This window comes from Helianthus annuus, chromosome 17, assembly GCF_002127325.2.
Source record: "Helianthus annuus cultivar XRQ/B chromosome 17, HanXRQr2.0-SUNRISE, whole genome shotgun sequence".
Lineage (NCBI taxonomy): Eukaryota > Viridiplantae > Streptophyta > Magnoliopsida > Asterales > Asteraceae > Helianthus > Helianthus annuus.
In genome coordinates, this window is record NC_035449.2 from 98,602,523 (window position 1) to 98,627,549 (window position 25,027).

Sequence of the window (25,027 nt, forward strand, 5' to 3'; positions counted from 1 at the left end):
TATGCAATCTATGTGCACATAAAACTGACCGTTACCGGTAACTATGGTAGGACGCATTTGATCAACTGGTAATTCAGTAGACAATCTTACCGAGCAAACCTAAGGTGAGTTCACACAGCCAAGGCATGGGATTCCCGGGTTGGGAATTGGGTTGGATTTGTTATTATAAAAGGAGTTACTCGTACTTACGCATATACCAGACTATAGACCATCGTCCTCAGGTTAGTCAGGACACGTTACGTAAAGCCTACGTAACCCAGTATATTTGCCATATGTCTCCCGGGTCGGGAGGACACGTTACGTAAAGCCTACGTAACCCAATACCATCCACTGGCTTCCAGGTCGGAAGGCCACGCTGCGTAAAGCCTACGTAGCCCCACGCGTACCACTGTCCTCGGGGAAGGGCACGTCACGTAAAGCCTACGCGACCCCGTACGTTTTCCTGTTCTCGGTAAAGAAGAACACATGGTCGGAAGTTAGTCTAGTAAGTACCGTTAATGAGAAGCCCTCATTAACCAGGATGAACATGGGAAGCCCCCACTAGCTATACTTATGCATGTTAGAACCTTACTTTCTGTGAACTCGCTCAACTAGTTTGTTGATTATTTGCTGCATGCCTTGCAGGACCTTAGGTATATTTGGAGCTTGCACCAAAGGAGAAGCGGGACGTTGTGGACAAGGACATGTGAATGCATATTAAACACTTTTACATTCATACTTTGATACTTATGATTTGGGTTTTACATTTAATGCTTCCGCTACATATATATAACGTTTGGTTTTGGACATCAATTATACTTATGATTTTTATTAAATGCTATGTTTGATATAATTGATGGTTTGATCCTGGTCATGTCACGCCTCCAAGCGGTGGTACTCCGCGGGTGGATTTTGGGGGTGTGACAGATTGGTATCAGAGCCATTGGTTATAGAGAACTTGGTTTTAATAGGGGAAAACGTTTTTATTAAAACCGGACTATAACCAGTACAGTGCTCTCAACGATCCACAACGACGCTTCGCTCCACGTGCAAGACTCGACATCTTAGGTAATAAGGTTTATGTTATTGCCTGTTTGCTAGAACTGTTTAGAACTTTGCTCGCGTTACGCTTAGATACACACGATACTATAGCACGAGAATCCCTACATGCTCATACTTTTCTGTCATCGCCCTATTCGCGAACCATTCTTACCTACGCTACCTTTTTACAATGAAGATCATGTCTGGACGAGTTAACATGACACAAGCCCAGCTAGAGGCTCTCATTGCTACGGCAGTTGCAGCCGCTCAAGCAGGTCAACCCGCTCAGCAACAACCTGTGTGTACCTTCAAGAATTTCATGGACTGTCGTCCAAATTCCTTCAGTGGCACGGAGGGAGCAGTTGGACTCCTCCATTGGTTTGAAAAGCTAGAATCGGTATTCGAAATGTGCGAGTGCCCTGAGGCTCGCAAGGTCAAGTTTGCTACTGGCACCCTGGAGGGAATAGCACTGACTTGGTGGAACGCCCAAGTCCAAATCTTAGGGTTGGCAGCTGCTAACGCCACCCCATGGAACGACTTCAAGGAACTCATCAAGCGTGAGTATTGCACTCGCGAGGATATTCATAAGTTGGAGGATGAGCTCTATAATCTGAAGATGGTGGGATCGGAAATCGAAGCGTATACTAAGCGGTCGAATGAGCTGGCCGTGCTGTGTCCAACTATGGTGGACCCTCCATACAAGCGTATCGAGATGTATCTCAAGGGGTTGGCACCAGAAATCCAGAGCCATGTTACTTCGGCTAATCTCGAAAACATTCAGGAAATCCAGCGTCTCGCTCATCGCATCACCGACCAGGCAGTGGACCAGAACAGACTGCCTAAGCGTGTCAACGCTACTGCTACAGTCACTACTTCAGCTACTCCTGCTACTTCTAGTGATGGCAAAAGAAAATGGGATGGAGATTTTAGCAAAAGTTCAGCATCTGTTCAGCCACAAGCTCAGCAGCAGAAGATCGATCACTATCAGAGTCCTAGTCAGCAATCCTCTGGTGGTCACAGACAGAGGAGATATCAGGGTAGTCAACCTAGGTGCCACAACTGCAACAGGCATCACCATGGCCCATGTAACAAGGGTCGTTGTCAAAGGTGTCTTAAGATGGGTCACGAGGCCAAAGACTGTAGGAGCCCACGGCCGGCGAATCAGAATCAGCAGCCTCAGCAACCAGCTCCACAGAACCAGAACCAGCAGCAGCAGCAGCCACAGCGTGGAAACCAGGGATGTTTCCAGTGTGGGGCTGAAGGTCACTTCAAGCGGGATTGCCCTCAATTGAACCAGAACCGCAACAACAACAATCAGGGCAACGGCAATAACAATGGGGATAACAACGACGACAATGGTGCTAGGGGACGTGTCTTCGTGATCGGTCAGGGTGAGTTTCTACTTGACGACTTTTAGGTTATTGTTTTAATTTATTCGAGTGCCGATACTAGTTTCGAGTCTTTAAGAGTAAGTCAAATGCTTAAATCGTACCCCAACACTTTTAAACACCAAGCACATAGTAGAACTAGCAAGCGGTAAAAGTCGAGAGGCCACACACATAGTTTGGGGTTGCAATCTTGTTCTTGCTAATCAGACCTTTTCTATCGACCTCATTCTTATCGTTCTGTGGAATTTCGGGACGAAATTCCAAACCAACAGGGGGATGATGTGACACCCCGCGAAAACGCTTAACAACACTAGCTTCCTCAGTGACCGTTTGCTAAATTTCGGGACGAAATTTCTTTCAAGTTGGGGATGATGTGACAACCCGAACCTTACCGAACCTTATAGGTTAGCATCGTTGTCTTAACAATCTTAAGAGCCTCATCGTTTTATTTTATTATACACTATTTCATTGTACGTATTAACTTGAACCCTCACATGTGAATTGGGCCGAACACTAATTCATGAGCATTGGGCCGATAACCAGCTTACACGTATAGGGCCTTTATATAACCTATTCAGGTGGGCCGATATCTGGTTTAATCATGTATGGTATCTTCTTTTAAATAACCGGCCCAACTCTTATATTAATTGTAACCGGCCCAACTCTTATAATTGTTTAGATTTATTATTCAGCCCAACAACCCTTATCCCTATAGAAACATGAATACGTATCATCCTCTAAATCAAATCCGGTTAGTTTAAAAACCATAACAAACTCTACTCTTCTCTCTCCCTAACCTGCGTATTCTCTCTCTCTCTAACCCACGGACGCAGCAGAAAACCCTTTCCCCCTTCGGATTCTTGGTTAGTGATTTCCTTCGTATGTTATGTGAATCTTGTTTGTTTGTGAGTTGAGTAACAGAAGTATGCACATGTTCTAAATTAATTATATGATGTTATGTGATGTGAATCTTGTTTGTTTGTGAGTTGAGTAACAGAAGTATGCACATGTTCTAAATTAATTATATGATGTTAATCATGGCTACACTAATTGAATGAAGTCTTTGTATTTTCGGTCCAATCATGGCTGAAAGAAATTGGAGGTGTCGGCCACTGATGTAGTTTTAAAGGAAAAATAAATAAGTATTAATAGAGGGTAGTGGATCGATGGTCCAATGAGGGGCATGGAACATGAAACTGATTCTTAAAATTTAATACACATATCACATGGATCATTGTATGATCATTGTCGGCCAGTAGGTTGTTTTGAAAGGAAAGTTATTCCAAACATCAGTTTATTAATAATGGTATACTATAAGTAATGAACTGGATTGAAGGGATTGGTTAAGTGGGCGGTGGGTTTTACTTGGATTGGCCGATTGGGCCGCCCACAATTATAAGGGCCATTATGTGACTAACTGTGTTTATATTATGTGACTAACTGTGTTTATTAGTTCGGTGGAGCCTGGTTGACTATTTAGGGGTAATACAAGCTGAATAAGTGTTCGGCTATATGATACATAAAGAGTAGATTTCACACTATTTAATTAAATGCACTTTGTGAATTGGAACACATATCAATCGGGTAATCATGTTGGGCCCAAGTCACTTAGATTTCACAAACGTTAACAGGCTGCACGGTTGATTTGGCCATATGTTTAATTGGGTTGTACACTTCATCGGGCTGGAACCATACGGGCCGCACATGTATGTTAATTGGGCTTGAAGTGTATAAAAGTAACCTTATGTATGTGTGTATGTATGAAATGTGTCTAAGTTACTACATGCTAAGTGGGTATTCGACAACGCTATATGAAAGGCTTAACTATCATGACTTGAATTACGTTGCGTGTGTTACATGTACAATAAATGTGCTTTATGTGGATGGTAAATACGGGAATTAATTGTATACGTGATATGCAATCTATGTGCACATAAAACTGACCGTTACCGGTAACTATGGTAGGACGCATTTGATCAACTGGTAATTCAGTAGACAATCTTACCGAGCAAACCTAAGGTGAGTTCACACAGCCAAGGCATGGGATTCCCGGGTTGGGAATTGGGTTGGATTTGTTATTATAAAAGGAGTTACTCGTACTTACGCATATACCAGACTATAGACCATCGTCCTCAGGTTAGTCAGGACACGTTACGTAAAGCCTACGTAACCCAGTATATTTGCCATATGTCTCCCGGGTCGGGAGGACACGTTACGTAAAGCCTACGTAACCCAATACCATCCACTGGCTTCCAGGTCGGAAGGCCACGCTGCGTAAAGCCTACGTAGCCCCACGCGTACCACTGTCCTCGGGGAAGGGCACGTCACGTAAAGCCTACGCGACCCCGTACGTTTTCCTGTTCTCGGTAAAGAAGAACACATGGTCGGAAGTTAGTCTAGTAAGTACCGTTAATGAGAAGCCCTCATTAACCAGGATGAACATGGGAAGCCCCCACTAGCTATACTTATGCATGTTAGAACCTTACTTTCTGTGAACTCGCTCAACTAGTTTGTTGATTATTTGCTGCATGCCTTGCAGGACCTTAGGTATATTTGGAGCTTGCACCAAAGGAGAAGCGGGACGTTGTGGACAAGGACATGTGAATGCATATTAAACACTTTTACATTCATACTTTGATACTTATGATTTGGGTTTTACATTTAATGCTTCCGCTACATATATATAACGTTTGGTTTTGGACATCAATTATACTTATGATTTTTATTAAATGCTATGTTTGATATAATTGATGGTTTGATCCTGGTCATGTCACGCCTCCAAGCGGTGGTACTCCGCGGGTGGATTTTGGGGGTGTGACAGGCCGCACATAGCGCCCCCCATAATGGTGTTCATGGGCGCTATGGGGCATTATGGAAGGATGAGGTGCCATATACAACCCTATTACAGGTGGTCTTAGTTGATAAGGTTTTGTTACTATTAGTTGATGTAATTAAGATAATCATGGTAACTGATATGGTAGTCAAAGACACCCCACACCACTAAGATATTATGTGATAGTGAAAGACATGTCATGCCACATAGGTAGAATGGGTCGGTCTTTTGTCGCCAATAACTTGACATATGTAAGGAGTGAAAGATGATATGCCTTTAAAACAAAGTGTTATGGTGTGTAAAATCCGATGCAAGATCACCTAACACACTCTTAAGAGTTTAAAACAAAGTTTTATAAAAACTTTTTTACCGAACTAATTCTTACAAACTAAAATAAATGAAGAGTTGTAAGATGCTTGGACCATGCGTAACGGGGCGTGTTTTTTAAAATTTTTTGCTTTATAACGCCTTATAACGCCCCGCCTACCATTACGGTAGGCGTTATAGGGCGTGATTTTTGAAAAAAATTCGTCCCGGCGTTTAAATTAAAACGCTCCTCAAACTTTGACCAACCAATCAACGGCTAGTCCTCCAACGGCTAGTTGATTTAAATTTTTTTTTTAAATATTAAGTATATATATATATAAACAATCAAAACTCATCCATTTTCAACAAAAACAATCTCAAAACCTCTCTAAAAAATCCCACATTTTTTAAAAAAAACTTGTTGTATTCTCCTAGTTCTTCATCCATGATAAATTTTTACTACAACGAGTATTTTGCGGATGGCGATGGTTCGACCGATGAGGAGCTTGAGCAAGAGGCGGTTACGAGTGCATGTCAACTAGCGGTGCGATATGTCAACCATTCTCGTCGGCCCGAAGCCCCAAAAAATAAAAGAGGCTATGTTGAACGAGACCGACGCGCGGCACACGAGCGTTTGATGAAAGACTATTTTGACGAGGCGCCGACATTTTCAAACGAAGTTTTTAGGCGTCGTTTCCGGATGAGTAAACGGTTGTTTCTACGCATAGTCAACGACTTGGAAGCCAACTACGATTATTTTAAACAAAAACCGGATGCGAGAGGGGCACTTGGATTCACCGGTATCCAAAAGTGTACGTCGGCATTACGAATCCTTGCTTATGGTAACACTACCGACATCAACGACGAGTATCTAAAAATGGCGGAGAAAACAACACGAGATAGCTTGGAACATCCAACACACACGTGGTGACCAAAAAGGACCCACTATTATTCTTCAGGCGGTTGCTTCACAGGACTTTGGCGTGGTCGGGTCATGCAATGATATCAATGTTTTTGAACAATCGCCGTTGTTAGAGGAGTGGATTTCTGGCAAAGCTCCAAAAGCGTCGTTTTACGCAAATGGAAACTACTACCCCCATGGATATTATTTGAGCGACGGAATTTATCCTAGGTATTCGATTTTTGTGAAGACGTTTAGTGATCCTATTGATGACAAAAGAGCATACTTTAAAAAGGTTCAAGAGTCTTCACGAAAAGACATTGAGAGATGCTTTGGGGTTCTTAAACAACGCTGGCAATACTTGAGAAATCCTTGTCGTGCATGGAGCAAGCAAAAAATGAGAGATGCTATGTACGCTTGTATAATCATGCACAACATGATTTTGGAAGACGAAGGAAAGGCGATATGCCAGAATTATGTGCCAGAAGCCATTCACCAGGAGCATCCGCAGGCGTCAATGGAAGAAAGAGTGAATAACGTGCGAGAGTTGCGTTACGAACCGTACCATTCCCAGTTAATGGTTGATTTGGTACACCACGCATGGTCGGTTCGGTACGTACCACCTGAGGGAGAGGAAGAAACGGAGGACGAGGAAGACGAAGTTGGCGAGGGTGAAGAAAGCGAAGACGAAAACTAGTTTTTTTTTTCTAGTATTGTATTTTTTTTCTGTTTTTTTTTTTATTTTCGGTTTTTTTTTCAGTTTTTTTTTTATTTTTTTTCATGTAATGTAATTTTATTTTTAAATTAATGAAGTTTTTTTATGTTTTAAATTAAAAAAAATAATTGGGAAATGATTGTAAAATGATTGAATGGTGCATTATGGGGCATTATACCACTACACCACTTTTTCTATAATGCCCCCTTGCTGACTAGGACGTCACATGGCGCAAAACGCCCCATGGTGGGGGCATTATAGTGTATAACTACTACACATGGTCTTAGAATGTGTGTGAAAACTTGAAGTATTTGTGAGAACCAAGAAAACCATTTCTAGACACTCATTTAATATAAATCTTACAATTATTTTATTTGTTCTATACGAATTGTGGGTAAATGTATATCCAACTATTAATGATACTCATTTTTTTCGATTCAAATTCTATGTTTCTCTATTCAAAATTAGATTTTCCATCTCCCATTTTACATTCTTTTCTTCACGTTTAGAATCAAAATCATTAGACAATCAATGATCAATCCCAGTTGTTCATCAAATCACCACTGATCCCACTAGTATTGTTCATTAAATCATTGATCTAGTTGTTCATCAAATCATCCATTCTACGTGTTTATCATCGATCCCACCATTTTTTGTCTTTTTTCAAATAATGATTATATCTTGATGAAGTCATTTGAAAAAGAACCGGCAACATCATCAATCCCATTGTTCATCCAAATCATTAGCTGATTGAAAATTAAATAAGATCTGGTTACATCTCAATTTAACCAATTAGAAACAAAAACTTAAATCTCGTTATAAGGTATTTGAAAGTAAAAACCGGTAAATACCGGTACCGAACCGGTACCAAAAATGTCAAAAGTCGGTACCGAATCGGTACCGAAAATGTATCCGGTTCGGTAAATTCGGTACCGGTACCGGTTACCATTTCCTCCTCCCTAGTTCTGGGGTGTTGATATCATCGTTGAAAATAGGATTTTGATAAAGATTTTCTTCGATTTAGTGACTGATTGTGATGAAAACAGAACCAAACATTAGGGTTTGGTGACATTCATGTATGAGGCACCAGGATAGGAGTTGGCCAGAAAGTCCAAATTTCGTAAAAAGTGTAAAAAGTCATAAAACACCGTAATGTCAACCATAAAACACACCAAAAACCCACAAATAATATGATAAAGATTACTAAAACATCATGTATGTGGGTTTTGTGTTGTGTTTTAGATGTTAAGACTCTGATTGTGGAATGACAAATATTATTGTGTTTTATGTTGTTTAGCATTGTGTGTTTTATATTCATAGTTCTACGATGGTGTGTTTGAAGTTTTTATAGACTATTAGAGTTTGAATATGGTGTTTTAGTAATATTCATTCTATTATTTGTGAGTTTTAGGGGTGTTTTATGCCTGAAATTATTGTGTTTTATGACTTTTTACACTTTTTAGAAAAAACACACTTTCCGTAGGATCCCCACTCTGAGGCACCAATCTTAACATTCACATATTAATGTTCATGTATATTTAGTTCAGAACCTTTTTTTGTATGGTATCTCCGTAGCTTAATAAATATATGTATCTTACCAAGTTAGATATACATATTTTTGCAAAGTTATATACATGTACTTGATACATATATGTATTTTTGCTAAGTTATACATACGTACTTTTGATACATATATGATACAAATATAATTATACATATATGTATCATTCTATATTACATAGTCTTTACATATATGTGACTTATAAATGTAGCTTGGTTTATATAGTGTTAATATATTTGTTGTATGCAGATGGTAATACTAAAATATCACCAGATTGCACAAACTAGTTTTAAAGGTAAATAACTTAAAAGACTAACTACATACGCGAATGGTAAAGTTGATTGATTTATACTAACTACATACAGTAGGGTAGAGGAATGTCCCGCGCATTGACTCTGAATCCTCCATGTATTGGTTGGGTCTCATAAGCATGATAGTTCTCAAGTGCTTCACTATCAGAACCCCATCCCCAATCCGAGTCTTCATTATTCTTAGCTTGATAACTTGTTTATCTTCTACATGAGTCTTCATTATTGCTAGCTTGATAACCCGTTTATCTTCTACATTGTCGACTGGTATGTACCTAGGTGGTGACTTCATGTCTGTGACACGTTAAACAACATGTATAAGTAGGTTAGACACACAAAACACTTAAACCTTAGGTTATAGTCTAGGATGTTAGGGCTTCCTAATTCTCTACAACCTGTGACTCGAATACCAATTTGTTACACCCTATGTCGCAGCAGAATGGGAGAAACGAGGTGTGACTTATCGGATAACTTAGCAACTGTTTACGAGAAACTTAAAACAACCATTCCAGATTCATTCACAAACAAAAGTAATTTGTCTAGTCACTATTACATCAATTTGTTTGTATTAAGTTCAAGTAAAACAAAGACATGTAATAGCGCATCCAAAAGTAGCATCCTAAGGCCCGTTACTATATGGCACGATTACTTACCTGAAAAACATGCTTTAAAGCGTCAACCAAAAGGGTTGGTGAATTCGCAGGTTTACATATGCAAGTAAAACACGTTTGAGTATGCCATACACATTTATTTATTTATAACTACCATGAGTCACTTAACCAAATCCTGATGTGATTTTGCCCCCAAACAGGTGTTTACCACAAACACAGAACGTTATGGATATCATGCATTCATTTACCATACCGGACATGCTAGTGCGACTAACCATGAAGGGTTTGTCAAACCAAATAGATCTATCTCAAAATATTCATGTCTATACTAGTTAATCGTTATACTAAGTAGAGGACTTTCCATGGTAACAACATGTCTCATGCAACTATTCATGATGAAAACTACTCACTGTTCAGTAGTAATCCTTGTAGTCTTGGAATATCGTAAATGCACTACTTGTCTACCTACAAGTTTATATGCACAAATAAGACATCAGATCTAATCCGACAAACACATGACTGGGACATTCCCCTAAACAAAGTACACATAGTGTATGAGGTTTATTATTAGTGTTTGTTTGTAAAAACAAAACTGTTTAATGTTTATTCACAAAACCAAGGTTTTAGTTATGTTTTATACTTTTAAATTTCTAAGTATTCATGTCATTAAAAACTTTACACCAAATCAGTCTTGGAATGTGAATAAATGTCTTGTAAAAACTCTTATAAGTTTTATTGTCACACACTCAATTTCCACATGCGGAGTATTACCGCTAGGCGTGTGACTGACCAGGATCATGCCACTAATCACATTGAACAATCATTTTAAAATATAGTAAAACCATCACCACAATACGATTAGTGACTAAAGTTCAAAATCCAAACGCGAGATTTATGTAAACAACGGAAGCATAAAGTTTAACAATCCAAACATAAGTTTTAAAGTTCATAGTTATTTATTCAGAACCAACAATGGTTCAATGCGACCACTACACTCCTCCGCTGCAAGCTCCAGAGCTGTGTACTTAACGACCTACAAAGCATGCACTAGGGTGTCAACATAAAGTAGGCGAGTTCAAGGTTTACCAGTTTTATTTAAAAAAAAAACGTAAGCTGTGTGATTACTTATTTATATTCATGATATGGGAGCTACCCCATCTGTAAGCTACTAAACTGTGTAATACCAAATACTGGTGATTGTCAAGTTGTTTGTGCCCCGAGTCAATGTCTATTATCATTGACCAAGTTGCAAGGGATAATAGTTCACGCCCGTCCTCCCAGGCACGGTATGAGGTTTTCAAACCTAATAGCGCTATCAATTAATATCTCCTTCGCCCCCGGCTATTAATCGGTATCGTAAGTGGGGAATTCATGATAGAGTTTCGTTTAGTTTGCTAGTGATATGAAATATAAATAGTATTCAACGGTATTCCCCCAGGAATAGTAGTTTGAAAAGTTTTCCTCCCAGGAATAGTAGTTTGTCTGTTTGTCCCCCCGGGACGCATGCTTTTAGTGTGTGAACTCACCTTTGTTTTTCCCGGCAGGTAATTACTTGTTTTAAAGTTGGTCAACCACGTCCTATTATGGTTACCAATAACAATTAGGTTAGTATGCAAGTAGTCCATGTATTTTTACACGTATTTAACAAGTAGCACACAAGATATAATATTCCGTATCACAAAGTTAGGTGGCCATACTAGGATTCTAAATTAACAGTCCAAGAATAAGCAGTACACAGTAAGGTTACGCAGCCCAATGTGTTTGTTTCTAAGTGTGCAACCCAAAAACATATGGCCCAATGTTAAGTGTGCAACCCACTATCAGGTGTGCAGCCACCTGGTAGTGTGCGGTCATGCTAAGTGGGATTGTACATGGTGTATTAGGCGCTTGTACGATGAGACTGTGCGGTCTTAGGGGTGTGCGGCTATGCACTTTCCACTTGTACGTTGTGCATTAATCGGTTCATCAGAGGTGTGCGGCATACGTGGCATTCATATGTGTGCGGTGTGCTACATTAGTTTGTGCGACATGTGGGTTAAGTTGTACGTTACTAGTGTGTGCAGCATCATCTTATCCAAATAGTAAACATTCAAGTTTATTCGATTAAATCAATCAAAAGCTCAACTTTCTACGTCATTCCTTAAGAACCCTAATATAATATCCATCATTCATAACTAGATTCGTACACATCAACATCAAGCAATCCTCAAAACAGAATTCATATTTCTACACCATTAATGATCATCACTATCTTCCAAAATTATCCAGTTAAATCTTATCTCACATTACATCGTCTAAACATGAATCACCAATCATTCATAACAATCATCAAGATAGATCTAGGTTTTTATACCGTCAATAGTCATAAATCATATATTATACAACACATACCTTATCATCATCATCATATGATCTCATCCATCTAGATATATAAATGTTGTGTCACCCAAAATCATTTGAACAAGTAATGAACATAGTAACATAAATCATCATCTAACATAGCATTTTATACGAAATCAATCATAACTTAAAGCTAGTTTATCTTACACTCACTCATAGATCGGAAACAATATCATAGAATCATCTAGTGACAATCAAGTAAGAAAACACAATTAATAAACAACATAATCATACTAACCTGGAAATAGAAAGGAGTGTTCTAAGAGTAGAATAGATCTTCAAGAAAAGGGGAAACTTTGAAAGAAATAAAGTTATTGTAGATCTTCAAGCAAAAAAGGGAAAGAATGTTTGTTGGAAAGAGAGAGAATGTTCGGGAAAGGAAAAAATGGAGCATAAGATGCTGGGGTCGTTTTTGTCCCAACTAAATAACTTAACATTCAAATTGAGGCATGTCCTTTTTCCATGTGTCAAGAAAAAATGGAGCATAAGATGCTGGGGTCGAATTATTTTAATATATGAAATTATATTTATTAAAAATAAAAACCATTTAATTACATTAAAATTTAAAAAAAACAAGTTACAATCCACGTCATCACTCAACGTTAGCATCAAATAAAAGATAAAAAAGAAACAAAAATCCACATCACTACGGTTACCTATGAAATGGATGAAAAAAACCCTTAATTTTAATAAAGAATGAATGTTGAGTGTCACACCCTGACTTTTGCGGAAGCGTATGATGTGTGACTGGTTTAATATCATTGCATTCAATCGTAATAAACAACTACATGATCAAAACGATGTTCATCCATTCATAAAATTTGAGTATTACAAACACTGGTTATTCAAGTTTTTAAAACACAACCTTCGACTAGGTTACAAACCAACAAAAGTGGATGACATCTAAACTTGAAGTCTACTTCTAGTTACGACACCTGCGCCCAAGATCCATCCTGTAACCTGAAATACATGTAATTTTGGAAAACATCAACAAAAGTTGAGCGAGTTCATGCGTTTTGTTTGTGAGTATTGTACTCTTGTAAATCTTTGAGAGACTCCTTTGTAAACAAGTATGAAAAGCGTGTATGAACATGAGTGTTTTTCAAGGACTTTAAGGCATGTGAGGACATAGGAAGCACTCGCAATGGCGTATACCCTTGTCGATTTTCCTCAACTGTGTCGATTAACCTCGACTGTGTCAATTTACCTTGACTATGTCGATTTCCCTTGTCTATGTCGATTACCCTCGACTGTGTCGATTAACCTCGACTGTGTCGATTAACCTCGACTGGGACTCCGAAGCACTGCTTGGTACTAGTTGTGACCATGAGTGGGGTTCGGCCGTACCCGTTAGATCTAACCCTCGTCCCTAATTAAGTATTAATGGCATTTCTGTATTTAGTCTATGCTCACATGATCTAGTATTTCATAGGCATTTCATACCGTTCAAGTATTCGTAACATGTATTTCACCCCCAAGAGTTATAAAACCAAAAACAGTTAAAGAAAAGGGGGAGCATGAACTCACCGTTTTGCGTCTTCAGTACTCGTAACTCAAATCTCGTCAGCAAACACGTCTACCTACAATGTGCTAGGGTCTATTAGACGAGCGGGTCGTGCCTTGCCTTTGTATTCATGTTTTGAGTTACGTTTCCTTTGTGTCTTTAACATTATCCAAAGTTATAATACTTCTCAAGTATTTATTTTCGTATTTCCTTCCCAAGGATGGGAGCATTTCATACTTGCGTATTTGTATTCTCGTATTTGTAGTTTCCAATATAATATATTTTCAAGTCTTACTTCGGAAAATATATTTAAACTTGTTTTGTCCCAATAATGTATTTCAAGAAAATATATATTTTTCTCAAAAATCATATATCTTCTAAATACGCTAAGAAAATATATTTTAACCACCGAAAATAATAACTTTTCTCCTTGTCGAAAATATGATATACTTTGTAATAAAAATCATACTTTCATTTCTTTTGTATCCAAAATAATATTTACGAAAAATATATTTGTAACGGTATTTTCCGGAATATTATATAAGTTACGTTCTTGTTCGGTTTGCCAATATTTAAGTGTGTAACTTTTGTTCCTCGTAATTTTTGGTATTATTTTGGATTGTAAGTTCTTGGTATTTTTTTTGTTAAGTCATATTATTTTAAATCCAAAAATAATATAACTATACACAAGGTATACACATATTCACACAAGTGTCTTTAATGTAAAATATATATTCTAAATATATATTTACCCATTTTTATTTACAAAACCAACCTCCAATACTTGTATTTTTGGTTACAAAATTTTATGGAAAAATTTATGTTATAAATCATAATTTAAAACACACTTGTGAACATTTATTTAGAAAATATTTTCTAAGTGTTGGAATTTTTAGAAAATTTTGCCATAGTTTCCTTTGTAAATGGAGGTGTCCATGCTATTTAGCATATCATTTTCTTTTCAAAAATCATTCAAACAATCAACAACAAATCACTAATCATCTTGTACTTACCAAGTGCAAAAACTATTCCGTTTACAATACATCATGAACTTGATCTTTCACAAAAACGCGTAGTAACTTGGTAAAGTGTTTAGTAGCTTTAGTTACCCTCCAAAATATATTTACTACTTGGTAAACTTCATTCTTGGAAGTTTTAGATGTTTACAACTTGTAAACATATTTTACAAAGATGTTTATTTATTGGATCTTCTTGTTTCAAAAGTATTTCTACACTTATTTTGTCACTAAAAATAGTGTAGGTTTAATAAAAACCATGATCTTTCAAAAATCATCTTTTTAAACTTGGTTTTCTTGGAAAATCATTTGTAAATCTTGAATCTACAAGTTTACTAGCTTACTTTGTTTATTATTTTACAAGAAATCATTCTTATTCATCAAGTTCATGTCTTCACAAGAAGATGGCCATCATATGTTGTTACATGATCATCCTCCCACTTGCTAGATTATGTATCTAATCACCATCTAGCAAGTTCCATGTGATGATTAACATCATCATCTCTAGTAATCAACAAGCAAATATCATTCATGCATTAAACAATATCATTTTATCCATATATCATCATATGTAAGCTTTATGTTCAAGATTCAAGTTCAAGTCTTTTAGTGTTCTTGTTATTTTCATCATACAACATCTTTTAACCACTAAAAATATGAAGTAACAAGGATCAAGAGAGCCTTACTACTAGCTTTAAGCTAGGGAAGAAACAATGGTGAAGATGAAGTGGATAAAAGCTTGCAAAGGAGGTCCTTTAAGATCCGTGAGTTCCACACCTTCTGATCTTGCTTCTTACACCTCAAAATGACCTTGGATTGCTTGGATGAAGATCGAAATATGGTGATGGTGGTGGTGGTATTTGCGGCCGAGAGGGGAAGAGCAAGGGAGAGAGAGATGAAGGTGTTGGATGTTGATGAAGAATGAAGGTTTATGATCTAGTGGATTGTTCTTATAACTTCCAACAAGAGTTTTACCCAATGGTTTTCATGTTCCTTAAGTACTAAACACAATCTATTAAACAATTCAACAAAATCTTGTAATTAGGCATGTGGGCCGATTTGGTTAGGATATGGGGAGGGGTCTAGATGTAAGTTTGAACCATGTAGTTACCTTGTAATCAAATTTCAAGTATCTAGTTAGTGTAATTAGTTACTAGATATTTTAGTGGGTGTTAGGGTGTTCGGGGATCATGACTAGCTCAAAAATAATAAAACAATGCTTTTAGTAATATTTTGGTGTTTCGGGTAATGTCCGGTTGTTCGGTTAAATACCGGTTCGTTAAAGTGTCAAACTATTCCGTTTAGTGTTCATTAAGTACCCTTTTGTGACACTTTTAATCCCCGACACTTAGGAAAGTACTCAGGACCAATAAACCACTTTTCTGCATTATATTTTGGAGTTTAAATGCTGAAAATAGCTGAATTTTGGTTATTTTCTGCAGAATTCTGCACTTTTAGTGTGTTTTAGGCACTTTCCGGCACTTTATCTATCACCTAGAAAAGCAGTTTTGTGGTACTTACTTCCCTACACACTATACCAGCGTAATACGTAGTCTCTGACTCTTACTGGGCCTCAAAATACTGTCTGTCTATGTACTGAACTTCGTCAACATTTTTAGTTTGTCTGGTAATGGTGCAAATTCTGTTCTGTGTATCATTTGAACTATCTTGTGTTGCATGTAGCAACGATAAAAGTCTTGCAACATGAAATGCCATTGTATGTATATAACAGTAATCAAAAATTCATTTGTCTTGTAAACTAGATCATGCACAGTTATTAAAGCACAGATTACTGTTTAATTAGTGTACGGAATGTACGGAAAAATGACGGTTGTCACATTGAGTAGCGTCATATACTCATCACCAATACATCGCAGGATTCATCATAAAAATTATTCAACAGGCCCTAGAAGGAATTCCGGGAGGGCCATATGAAAATTTAGAAATCCGCCGCTTTGATATAGTAAAAGATACTGTATGGAATGAGTTTGACCTGATTGGAACACTTTTGAAACTTGAGTGACCTAACTGGAACACTTTTAAAACTTAGTTACTATTCTACAAAGTTACCCCTTTTTTTTAACAATGAAATAAATTGTTATTACACATTTGTGTATATATATTTTTTTGAATACCAACTCATACATTTTTTAACTCTACTCCTAAATTACACATTTTTTACAACCACGACCCATGGGACTTGAACCTAGGGGTGTTCAGAATTCGTTTCGAATTCGAAATTCGATTAAATTCGATTCGATTATCAGGAATTCGTTTCGATTATAAGAATTTGAATTTGAATTCGATTCAATTTGAGTCAAGTAAATCGAATACGAATTTATAATTTCAAATTCGATTCGATTCGAAATTCGAATAAAAAGTATACATTTTATTTATTATTTTTATATATAATACATATATAACTTTTATTGGGCTATACTATAAATTATTTTCAAAATTTATTCCAAGTATTAAAATTACCCATTACCAAACTCACTACATGGCCCATAACTAAAACCTAAGTAGCAAATCTATTAGTAGATTTCTAACCCTAAAAATATTAACTTGCAGTGGTTATTCCCGAATTCTTGTTTTGAATGTTAGACTTATGGTACTTTATTTGGAATGTTTTATGGCTGCTTTAAAACTTATGTTTCATTTCAATAGTTATTTACATGTTTTAAAAGAAACTGAATCAAATCGAATTTATTCGAATTCGATTCGAATTTGAAATTTTAATCGAATACGAATTGGGTTTTTTATTCGAATACGAATTCGAATCGAATTGGGTAGGTTTTAATCGAATACGAATCGAATTCGAATTCAAGGAAAATTAAAAATTATTCGAATAATTCGATTCGAATAATTCGAAAATTCGATATTCGATTCGATGAACACCCCTACTTGAACCCTCACCATTTGGAAAGGCAACGCGTTGTCCAACTCCTAAATTTGTAGATTACATAGTATTAAAAAATACATTTATCATATTAGTTTCGGCAGGTATGGATCATTGTTAACCATAATCGATCCTCTATTTTTTGTTTTCAAAAAGTTATTAAACCGACCCACCAATTTTTTGTATAGTTTCGTTATATTGGTCCGGTTTCTTTTCTGGTTTCTTTGATTAATACGGTTATAGGTCAGTTAATTCTGTTTTCTGCCACTAGTGGCCGACAGCTCGTTTCCTACGTCCTCCTCCTCGACTGCTACGTATATGCCTCGGACCCTATATCAACCTTTTCTCTAAAACATCAAAAAGGAAAGTCTCAATTTGCACTTTTCTATCCCAAAAACACAGTTTATTTGTTTAGGCTGCCTTGTAATTTTCTAATTGGTTGAACTACCAAACTATTTTTAATTGATCTTGATTAATCTTTAAACCTTAAACAAATTCACTTCTGATTGTCAGTATTGTTGTCCACTTAAACTTCTACACGAGTTTCAATTAATTCGAGATACAAATTAGTGTTTTAAGAACTAACTTACTCATGTGTTCCATCTCATAATATACTCCTATATCAAAATTCCCTAGATTCAGTCTTACAGGTGAGTATACCAATCTGATTTTATACCTCTGGTTCATGTATTTCATATTTTATACTTTTATTTCATGTACTTATATTTTCATTTCATATATTTATACATATAGGGATTGGTAGACTCAACATCCTAGGTAATAAGGTTTATGTTTATTGCCTACTTGCTAGAATTACATAGAACTTTGCTCGTGGTATGCTTAGATTACATTGCTCACTATCTGTTATTGCTTGAGAACACTTGCGCGGTATCAAACTCCAACCCTTCTTGCAACTCCTTCCACTAAGATGTCCCCAGTCTTAGTATACTAGGTTCAAATTTGATTCTTTGAGCCTTACATAGTCGTGTTAGGAGGAATGTCCCATGTGCATGAACACTTAGAAAATTTTTGAATATCAGTTCCAACTGTTTAGACAATTCTTGTGTCACAGGGATAAGACCCAAAAATATACTAGAGATAAATCCTTAGTATCTCGACGCCATAATATTTGCTTTTTACTACTTATCAGATGTTACATGTCAGTAGTTTGTATAGAGCCAATCAATAAGATTGATGAAGTAGCAATTATTTTAGAAATGAGTGGGTTTGAGTTGTGTAGGGGTGAACAAGTTTAGGTCCGGACCGAAAATAACCGAGAACCGAACCGAAAATATACCCAACCTGACCCGAACCCAAGTACCTAGGTATTTAGATCGGTTCCAAATTTTCATATAAAATAGGGTCGGGTCGGTTCTCGGTTCTTTTCATGGTGAAACCCGACTTGGACCTATGGAGCGGAACCGACCCTATATTTAGGGTAGTGAATCGGTTCTGTATTTTATGTTTGATCGGTTCTCGGGTCGGGCCGGGTAATGGTCAGGTCGGGTTTTTCCTTTTGCTCACCCCTAATCATGTGGCGTATTTTGATTTACACTTTTTATAATCACAGGCAAATGCTTATATTTGATAGAAAGATTTTGTCATATCACCATTACAAGAATCATACATAGTTGACTTGAAACATCCAACACACTGCACATTAAACAGAAGCAACAACTGTCGTTTATATGTATGTATGTATGTATGAAACACTTCTAGTTAAGTAAGTTATTACAATTTACTACAAACCAAAAACTGTGATTAAGAATTTATATAAACATATGTTCTTCTATCATACATTGACCGGAGTCGGAGTAACAGGAGCAACCCGGTTCTCAACAGGAATTTCAACAAATTCAGAAAGGATGGCCCGGAACTCATCACCGCTCATTGTTTCTTTCTCAATAAGAACCTCAACTATCTTGTCTATAGCTTCGCGATTGTTTCTGATATGGCTCAATGCAATTTCATACGCACTGTCAGATAGCTTCTTAATCGCGGTATCAATGTCTTCGGCAAGCTTTTCAGACATGGAGTTTCTAGCCATCATTCTCATGATAACATCTTGACTTTGACCTGACCCATCCATAAGTGACCATGGCCCGATTTCTGACATGCCAAATGTCACCACCATCTGCACATGGAATTTTTTTAAGTTTTTGAATAGGCAGGCATATTTGGTTCTGTAAATAGATATTATGCAAGTTTTTCATGGGTAAATACGAAATTCACTAGTTAGATTATTACCTGTTTGGCAAGACCGGTGATCTGCTGGAGATCACCAGCTGCACCTGTAGTCACCTCAGGCTCACCAAAGATGATTTCTTCAGCAGCTCTTCCACCAAGACCACCAACAATTCGTGCAAATAGTTGCTGTTTGGAGATCAATGTAGGGTCATCTGACGGAATAAACCAGGTCAACCCTCTTGCTTGACCACGTGGGACCAGGGTCACCTTCTGGACTGCATCATGCCCCGGTGTGAGTGTTCTGCATCACGTACACAACCAAATAGTAAACATTCAGAACGGTTAACTTGTAAATCAACAACTTTAAAGATTTGCACGTACCCACAAATAGCATGGCCGACTTCATGATATGCTACAAGACTTTTGCTTTTTCCATCTGTCATAACTGTTCCTTCCATTCCAGCAACGATTCTGTCAATGGAGTCATCAATTTCTTTGGATGAAATAGCAGTTTTTGCACGCCGACCAGCCAATATAGCTGCTTCGTTTAAAAGATTCGCCAGATCAGCACCACTAAATCCAGGCGTTCTCATGGCAATCACCTCCAGAGAGACATCCTTGTCAAACTTCTTGTTGCCAGCATGTACCTTTAAGATCTCTGTTCTTCCCTTAACATCTGGAACATCAACCGATACCTGATACCAGAAATTTTTTTCATGTTTAGTAACAAAAATACAGTTTATCAATTTTGAATGTTTAGTACCTGTCTATCAAATCTTCCTGGTCTCAATAAGGCAGAGTCTAGAATGTCTGCGCGGTTGGTGGCCGCAACTACAATGATACCTGTGTTCCCTTCGAACCCATCCATTTCAGTCAAAAGCTGGTTAAGCGTTTGTTCTCTTTCATCATTCCCTCCTCCAATACCCGTTCCTCTTTGTCTCCCAACCGCATCAATTTCATCAACAAATACGATACACGGTGCATTCTCTTTTGCCTTTTTGAACAGATCTCGAACCCTTGAGGCACCAACACCAACAAACATTTCAACAAATTCCGAACCTGAAATGGAGAAGAAGGGGACACCTGCTTCACCAGCAATAGCTTTAGCCAATAGTGTTTTCCCTGTTCCTGGGGGACCCACAAGAAGAACACCCTTTGGAATTCTAGCACCAACAGCAGTAAACCTCTCCGGTTTCTTCAAAAACTCAACGACTTCCATGAAATCCTGTTTTGCTTCGTCTACTCCCGCCACATCATCGAACGTAACACCAGTGTTTGGTTCCATTTGAAACTTAGCTTTTGATTGACCAAAAGCAAGAGGATTCCCGGGCCCACCTGGACCTCCCATTCCACCTCCGGAACGTCTCGACAAAAGAAACAAGCCACCGATTAAGATCAACGGGAAGGCCAAATTCCCGATTAAATTGAACAGAAAGGAGCCCGAATCCTCTTGAGCATTATGTGCTGCGAAATCTATGTTTTTCTCCCTGAACTTTTGGAGAAGTTCTTGGCTGAGACCCGGAAGCTGGACCCGGACTCTCTGAACCCGGTTTCCCAATTCGGGAGAAACCGCCTCAACGATTGCTATCGTTCCATTTTCAAACAAATCGACTTTGTTTACTCTATCTTTGTCTAGGTACTCCAAGAATCTAGAATAAGACATTCTTGAGTTGGAAACACCTTGTTCATCAGCAGCATAAGCTTTCCCACTACTTAGCAAAGCGGGTCCTACAAGAGCTGTGTTTCCAAGCAATAATTTCAAAAAACCCCTTCTTCCTTGTTGCTGAGATGCTTTTATAACTGATTTTGGAACAGATGGAAGTCTAGGGGAAAGGCGACCATGAAGTTCCTTGTTTATGTTTCTTTTAGTCGATAGACAATTTCCAACAATGCATGCCGAGGATGCAGCCATTTTAGAGAATCCTGGAAAGGAGATTTTACAATGAAAAATTATATTAGTGACCATGAATGCAACAAAGTCTACATTCGTAACTTTATAACTAACAGTCAACCATTAAAAAAGTACACATCAGTTTTCAAAAGATTGGTATGCATTCTAAACATAAAAGTTTAATCTAAACAATGGGCATCCAAAGAAGTTTATTGGGCGGGCGGGCGGGTAGGTAGAGGCTGTCCCAGTCTTTGAATTTCAAAAATAATTAATGAAGTATTATTATTATTATCATACATGAATACAAAAACAAATATCCATATTAATACAACAATATAGGGGTTTGTAAGCAATTGTATATGTTTGGGTGACTTAAAAATAATTCAAGCCGTTTCTAACAGATTTTTTTGTTGTTCCCAGGTTAATGATAAAACACACAACCCCAACCAAATTTTGACCAAAATGGATGGAAGTTGCCCCTCTACAATGAATGAAACAGCATTATTATTAATAATAATAATGTTAGGGTATGCACCCTCAGCCCAAATGTGAAAGATGAAATTCCTAATTCAACAACAGAGCAGGCGAAAGCATAGCAAAGTAAGGGTGAACGGAGTGGATAGGTAAACAGATCGGCAAAGCGGTTTACCGAAAGGTAACACCGCCGCCGTCTGTGTTTACCGCTCGGCTGCATTGGATGATCGGTGAAGGTTTACCCATTAGGTAAACCATCGCCAACGTTTTTGAGCATTAGGTAAACAATTTAGGTGAAATGACGTGGCAGTGTCTGATTGGGTGAAAGTATTATTACATATGTTGCCCCAAACAGAAATCATGATGAATTTGCAATGAACAAAATCAAAAAATCTAGTATAATAATGTGTAGATATCAGCCACAAACCACCAACAAACAATTTGCAATGATATCAACAAAAAGCACAGGTAACTTTAGCTACAATATCTAGATCTCCCCAGTCAAAAAAAGAAAAAAACGAAAAGAGTTGCAATATTCATGCGATTTAGAAAGTATATTCACAAACAGAAGAGTTAATTAATCGAAGAAGATGAATAATACCTGTTGCGGGAGGAGACTGGAAGAAGAGGAAGTTGATTTGGGAGAAGAGAGATGAGAGTATAAGAGGGAGGGGATGTGGTATGGAGATGGATACGTGTTCCTCTATGGATGTTTAAATTTAATCAATTATCTCACGCCTTTCTTTTTTCAGGATAGTGATTTTTTTATGTAACCAATATCATTTTTAGATCTACACCTTTTCATTTCACAATAATTATTATTATGTGAATCCATAGTTCTTTTCTCGGCTTATACTTGTGATAGCTGGCATCAGAGACAACATCACTTTAAGCTGGCGTCCTTGTCACACAGATGTATTCAGAAGGTTCTAGAAGCTTTGGAAGAAGTCACCCATTGACAAGAATATGCTCCTCCAGACAAAAAGGATAACAGGTGGCACCAAATACCAATAGGGAGACGCCAGCAACGGGTGCAAGATCCTAGGAGGACATGACGACATCCAGTACAAGTGAGTGCCCTGCTGGAGCGAATAGTCGCGAGCCACGTCACCTTAGAGACTGGCAACGTCAGAGGGGACAGAAATGATATTCCTCCTGGTCGGACAGCTGGCAGACACTGACTAGCTGGCAGGTCTCCTTCTTCACCATTCTCCAGCTATAAATAGAAGAGTCTACCTCCAGGTTTAAGGAATCGATTTCTCACTCTCTTACTCTAACACACACTTATCCTCAAAACAAATACTTATTTTCACGCTGGAGGGTGGTCACAAGAAGAACCCCCATCTTCTCCTCCTTGTGGCGAGTCACCGATGTTCTTGTTTTGCAGGACCGCTTGTGAGATTAGCTATTCGGAAAGTGAAAGATAGAGATTGAACCACTTTACACGAGACGACCAGCTGGGATAATATAGTATTAACCAGTGTTAATTCATTGGCGCCCACCATGGGTGGATCCTGGATGACCCATAATCCTGCTTGTGATAGTCCACCGCATTTTTACAACCATTTTCATCTCTTTTCTTTTCAAAAACACTCTTTTAGGCATAAACATTTCAAACAATCATTTCAAAGAAAGATGATTAAAAGTTATAATAAGTTTGAAAGCTTAACAAATCAGAAATTCAACCTCATTTTGGACCTCAAAATAGTGATATTCCACTTTAGTTTACAAGGTAAACTTGTGGACAGGCTCCTAGAGGTGTTCCAAGTGAGTTAAAGCAAGAATTCATGAAGAAGAGAAAGTGAGTTGAAGCTCCCTTGTACACCTGGAGATAATATGCCCTAATGTTGCAAGTTCGGGTTCTTGAGAGAGTGATTTGAGTGTGGGAAAAGTGAAAGGAAGGTGTGGGAAGCTTGGTTATATAGTGGTTGGTTAGGGTTATTGTTTTAATGGAGATAAAAGGTGATTGGGGTAAATGGAGGTGAGAAAGGTGACTAATTTGGAGCTGGTAAACAACTTTATGAGGATTAAGGGTCCTTGTTCACCGTGCGGCGCGACCATTTGATTAAGTTTGGTTGTTTTTCATTTTAGCCCCCCCCCCCAAACTTATATTTGATGTTATTTTGTGCCATAAACTTGTATTTTAACATTTTCAGGTATTGGAAATGTATATAAGTATGCGACAGTCATCGTGCATGTACGAATGATAATTCGAATGTATAATAGTCTTGGTTTTTGCATGCAAACACGTATTTGATGAACTGTAGCATAAGTATGAATGTAAGTACGATTGTTATAAACATGATTTCCCATTATGATCGAAGTCCCGTATTACAAGATTGAAATGAAGTATGAATAAAAACTTTCTAAAAATATAAACATGAAAATACAGGATGTTACATGTTGCACCCCTTTGTTTCCGCTGCTAGTTGGGGTGTAACATTAACTAGCCCACATTTTAACAATGGTGTTGTGATTTAATTAAAAAAAATGCATGCGTGTGTGTACACATGTGATTGGTGGAGTGTAGTGGACCCCATCTCCCATTTGTATTAGCGCTCTTTAAGGGGAGAAGAGGGGTTGTCACACCCCAACCGATGGCGGAAACATCGGGATGAGACGAAGACGAGATTGCAAGAGACTTCATAACACTATGTGACAATATAATTTAAATCCAATTTCATTTCAACACTAAAATGTATTACAAAGTTCAAACAAAAGACAATATTGTTTCAACAATACATCAAAATAACAAAATTAATCTAGGTGTGTATCTAAGTCCACCTAAATTGCATTTTTCATAGCGTCATCGAGTCTATCAACCTGCAACATGTATTAAAATAATCAACAAAAAGTTGGCGAGTATACAAGTTTTGTTACATAGCATAATATAGTATAAAAAGCGCTCATATCCAACATGATTCATAATATGTGAATACTAGTATGTTAAAATGGCATACTATATGTTCAAACCCAAGTATACAACGCGTTAAAATAGCCTATCCCAATATAG

At 37.6% G+C, this 25,027-nt stretch overlaps 1 protein-coding gene across 1 annotated transcript; it reads right to left on the reverse strand.

Annotated features, from left to right (window-relative positions):
* Positions 1-19,093: 19,093 nt before the first annotated feature.
* Positions 19,094-22,849, reverse strand: LOC110920947 (ATP-dependent zinc metalloprotease FTSH 2, chloroplastic). The gene is made up of 5 exons (XM_022165194.2): positions 22,616-22,849; positions 20,413-21,572; positions 20,031-20,344; positions 19,710-19,950; positions 19,094-19,596 (listed from the first exon to the last, which is right to left on the reverse strand). The coding sequence occupies exons 2-5, from the start codon at positions 21,559-21,561 to the stop codon at positions 19,255-19,257; spliced, it is 2,046 nt and encodes a 681-aa protein (XP_022020886.1). The 5' UTR covers positions 21,562-21,572; positions 22,616-22,849; the 3' UTR covers positions 19,094-19,254.
* Positions 22,850-25,027: the final 2,178 nt, after the last annotated feature.

Coding starts and splice junctions, on each gene's coding strand:
- LOC110920947 (XM_022165194.2), bottom strand. CDS start 21,561: ATGGCTGCATCCTCGGCATGCATTGTTGGAAATTGTCTATCGACTAAA. Junction 19,951..20,030: donor GTCGGCCATGCTATTTGTGG/GTACGTGCAAAT, acceptor TACGTGATGCAG/AACACTCACACCGGGGCATG. Junction 19,597..19,709: donor TCACCGGTCTTGCCAAACAG/GTAATAATCTAA, acceptor TTCCATGTGCAG/ATGGTGGTGACATTTGGCAT.